We start from the raw sequence: 4,190 nt of genomic DNA on the forward strand, positions 1-4,190 counted from the left end.
TTATATCAAATGTTTATTGTGAAAATGATTTTTTTTTTTTTATAATCAAGATCTCAAAGATATAATTGTTGTCAACAGATGTTATAATAAATATATATATAGCATTGTTTATGAAGTTTACTCAAGTGTGAGCGCAAACGATAATGCGTGTGCACCTTCTTTCAGTGTTGACTCCAACATTTTTGGTATGATAATAAATATTCTGAAAAATATTATCATTAAATTATTTTGTTTATTTATTTAAAAATTAAAAATCAAGATTTAAAAATTTCTTCACTGTTCAGAGTCTTCTACTTAAAATTGATTTTTTGTCATAGGGCAAAATTAATTAATTATAACTTATTTGTGTGGTACAATTATATATTAAAATATTTTTAGGTTTGTGTTAAATAATATGGTATTATTCTTAATTGTGTTAAATAATATGGTATTATTCTTAATTATGGACTGACTGGTAAAATAAAATATAATTGTTTTTATTAAAAATTTACTCTTTGAGAGAATGAATTATTGAAATATTTACTATAAAGGAAACATAAATAATTTCTTCAAGATGAATTTTTCAATTATTTAATATAATTATTTAAATCACAAGTTTAGTTTTTTGGATATAAAAGCACTTCCATAATTCTCTAAAAATGACTACCGACAATAAGTTGAAGTATTAAAACAAAACAAGTAAAGTTTACACAAAAAATTTTTTTTATATTTATATTATTCTATATTATATTCTATTTGTTTAATCATAATATGTGAGTATTATATGACATATCTCTTTACGTATCAACATTTAAAAAATTCAAATACGCGGTTATTTATTGTGAATTTAAAATATGCTACATAGACATTCAGCTGATTTTTGCAATCGGCGATGCGTCTGATTGGCGCAAAAATATTAGTATTTGTTATTGTGAATGACCGGTAAGAACTACATATTTCACAATTCTGCAATTCAAATATAGTTAAAAAAGTAAAAATATAATATTGATGGCTTCAATTTGGAATCCAGAAGTTGATGTTTGCTTAACAGACTCAGATGATGAAGATGTTGATGAAGGCGGACGAGATTGGAAGAGCGGCCGGGAGTGTATGTTGTTCGTATTAGATGCAAATCTTTATGCCGACGAGGAGCGTTTTGTTCAAGCATTGGAGATGATACGTAATGCTTTCGTATCGGGTTTACTTATGAATGATAAGGATTTAATGGGTCTCATGTTGGCAAATACAGAACACAGTCCTGATCCATATGAGCCTGGTTGTTTAGAGCACATTGTGGTGCCACAAAATTGCGCAGTGTTCCTGCCACTTCATCAACTGACTAAATACATAGTTGAACATTTGCTACATTTTCTTGCAACAGCATCTGATAAGTTTGGTGAAGAATATGGCTATGTCAGTCGAGGTACCAGTTACGCTAGTATGTTACGTTTATGCTTAAATCTTTTCGATAACGCTAGTTACGAGTGTAATAGTGCAAAAATAGTGTATTTAACTGATATTGAGTGTCCACATACATCAGATTCTCAAGAATTTCAAATGGCATTACAGAAAGCTAATGATTTGGAAGGGAGGGCGATGGAATTTCATGTTATACCAATGAAAGATGATTTTAATTATGATTTATTTTATAAGGAATTTCTGTGCTTAGTAAAAGGTAGGTAGTCACGAAATTTTGTATATTATGTATTTAATAAATTTCATAATTTCTTTCAGCAATCGATATTGAGAGTTTCCAGCCTGCGGATCCACAACAGCTACGTGAATTATTGTCGAATCGTAAACTTAAGCAAGATTATTCACGTCGTACTTTGGGTCATTTTAAATTTTCCTTAGGTGCTAATCTTGAAATTTCGGCGCAGTACTACAATTTTTTTAAAAAACGTTTATACCCACGTAAAGTTCGAGCATTAAGAAAGAATAATGCTATTGTACGTTCCAAAAATGTTATTACGGTTAGTAAAAGAGATGAGGCGACTTCGGAAATTATTGAAGAGTATGAGGTAAAAAGCACAGGTGGTTGGTATCAGCTTTATACAGGTGAAAAGACCATTAAAATAACACCAGAGCAAATATTGCGTGTTAAAAATATGCATGCACCTGGCATGATGCTGCTGGGATTCAAACCTAGTTCCACTTTGGACAATTTTGTACCCCATAAACCTTCCAATTTTATGTATCCGGATGATCAAACTATTATTGGTTCGAAACGTTTATTCCGTGCGTTATGGCAACGTTGTCGTGCACGTAATAAAATTGCTGTGTGCCTATTTCTGCGTAAGAAAAGGTCGATACCACGTTATGTGGCACTTGTGCCTGTATCTACTGAAGATAATGAAGGTAGCGATATGCAGGATTTACTTTCTAGAGATGGTTTTAAAATAATTTATTTACCAATGGGCAAACACATACGTCATATAAATTTCAATGATTGGAATATTGAGAACAATGAATCACCCCCGGAGGGTGTGGAATTGTTTCAAAAAATTATTAAAAAGTTACGCATTAACTATCAACCAGCAGTCATTAATGACCCAGGGTTGGAACAGCTACAAGCTAGAATACTTGCTTTAGCTTTGGATATCCAAACTGATAATGATGGTTTGACAGTAATGCCAAGCACTGAAAAGCAGGATGAACGCATTGCCAGTATATTGCCAAAAATAGAAGAAATTTTTGGAAAAGATGTAGAGGTAGCTAAAAAACGTGCTGCTACAGGAACTGCTGAAGAGACAGCGTCCAAAAAAGCCAAAATAAATGAAGACGACTTAAAAAAATATGAATATGTTCAGCAACTAATAAGAAACGAAGCACTTATTACATGCACAAATGCACAATTACGTACTATTCTTAGCACTCACTTTGAAGTTACTCCGGCAAAAAGTACAACTAAGCCAGATCTTATCGAAAAAATTAAGAACCTATCCAATTAAGCATATAATTATATTATTGTTAAGTATTTTCTGAACTCCATTTAATAATTTATTTGTTATACGTAATTGAATTTTTGTATTTTTTCTATTTTCATATATTGTACTATTAAACAGTATGTATAAATATATATTTATATATGCGTTCACACATTTAAAAATATATTAATATTTTTGTTATGATAGATGCGGTTTAATATTACTCGGGTACTACGATTTCATAACGGATTTACGTAAATCTGGTTAATTTCTTTCTTTGCATAATATGCCGGCATAACTTCATTCTAAAGTTATTGAAGTTGAAGAGTAAAATTCATGTATTTATCTCTCTTTTAAAAATTACATACAATATTTAACGCTAATACTGGATTCATAGCAGAGTTTTGTTTGTAATTTTAGCTGTCAATTGTTGCTTTCAATGCAAAATAAAAATTTTTGATCGCTACAAACAAAACTCTCGTAGGAATCCACTATAATTAATAATCTGCAACTTTTACATTAACCACAAGTATAATAGATGACACAAATCATGCGTTGTTTGCATTGATGCAGAAATCTATTTATGTATTAATTTATTTAATTAATTTATCCCAGAATTGGCATAAATGATTGCATTTTTTCCAGTAGATCGACAATCTGTCATTTCGGTAAAAGTAAGTCCCTTATTGAACAGACAGATTTATTTGCAGACAAACTTTAAAAATAATAGTCTTATATACATTAAGACTGAAAAGTTTTCGGAAATTCTCATTTAAAATTCGCGCGCTGTATATTTTTCGATATTTTAAGTTTATGTAGTTTGGCAGCACTTTCCTTAATTACTATGCCAAAAATGAGCGCGATCTGTCAGACAGTTCGTTTACGGCAGCTGTTGAAACCAGTTCACCTCAGTAGTGCGTTGCGAAATGTCTTCGACGGTCTTACGACCGTCCTGAAAGGCTTTGTACCACTCATAAACTTGAGTTTTCGATAAAACTGATTCCCCATAAGCCTTTTGTAGCATTCGCAACGATTCTGCACACGAAATTCGTTCGAAACACAAAATTTGATGCAAACTCTTTGTTCAATATTTTTTTCCATTGTTTTTTTCGCAACGCACTACTGAGGTGAACTGGTTTCAACAGCTGCCGAAAACGAACTGTCTGACAGATCGCGCTCATTTTTGGCATAGTAATTAAGGACAGTGCTGCCAAACTACATAAACTTAAAATATCGAAAAATATACAGCGAGCGAATTTTAAATGAGAATTTCCGAAAACTTTT

At 31.3% G+C, this 4,190-nt stretch overlaps 1 protein-coding gene across 1 annotated transcript; it reads left to right on the plus strand.

Moving 5' to 3' along the window:
• The first annotated feature begins 743 nt into the window (after nt 1-743).
• On the plus strand, nt 744-2,975 carry LOC119681770 (ATP-dependent DNA helicase 2 subunit 1-like). The gene is made up of 2 exons (XM_038095048.1): nt 744-1,654; nt 1,714-2,975. The coding sequence occupies exons 1-2, from the start codon at nt 988-990 to the stop codon at nt 2,928-2,930; spliced, it is 1,884 nt and encodes a 627-aa protein (XP_037950976.1). The 5' UTR covers nt 744-987; the 3' UTR covers nt 2,931-2,975.
• The last annotated feature ends 1,215 nt before the right edge of the window (nt 2,976-4,190 follow it).

Source organism: Teleopsis dalmanni, chromosome 2 (assembly GCF_002237135.1).
Source record: "Teleopsis dalmanni isolate 2A chromosome 2, ASM223713v2, whole genome shotgun sequence".
NCBI classification, from domain to species: Eukaryota; Metazoa; Arthropoda; class Insecta; order Diptera; family Diopsidae; genus Teleopsis; species Teleopsis dalmanni.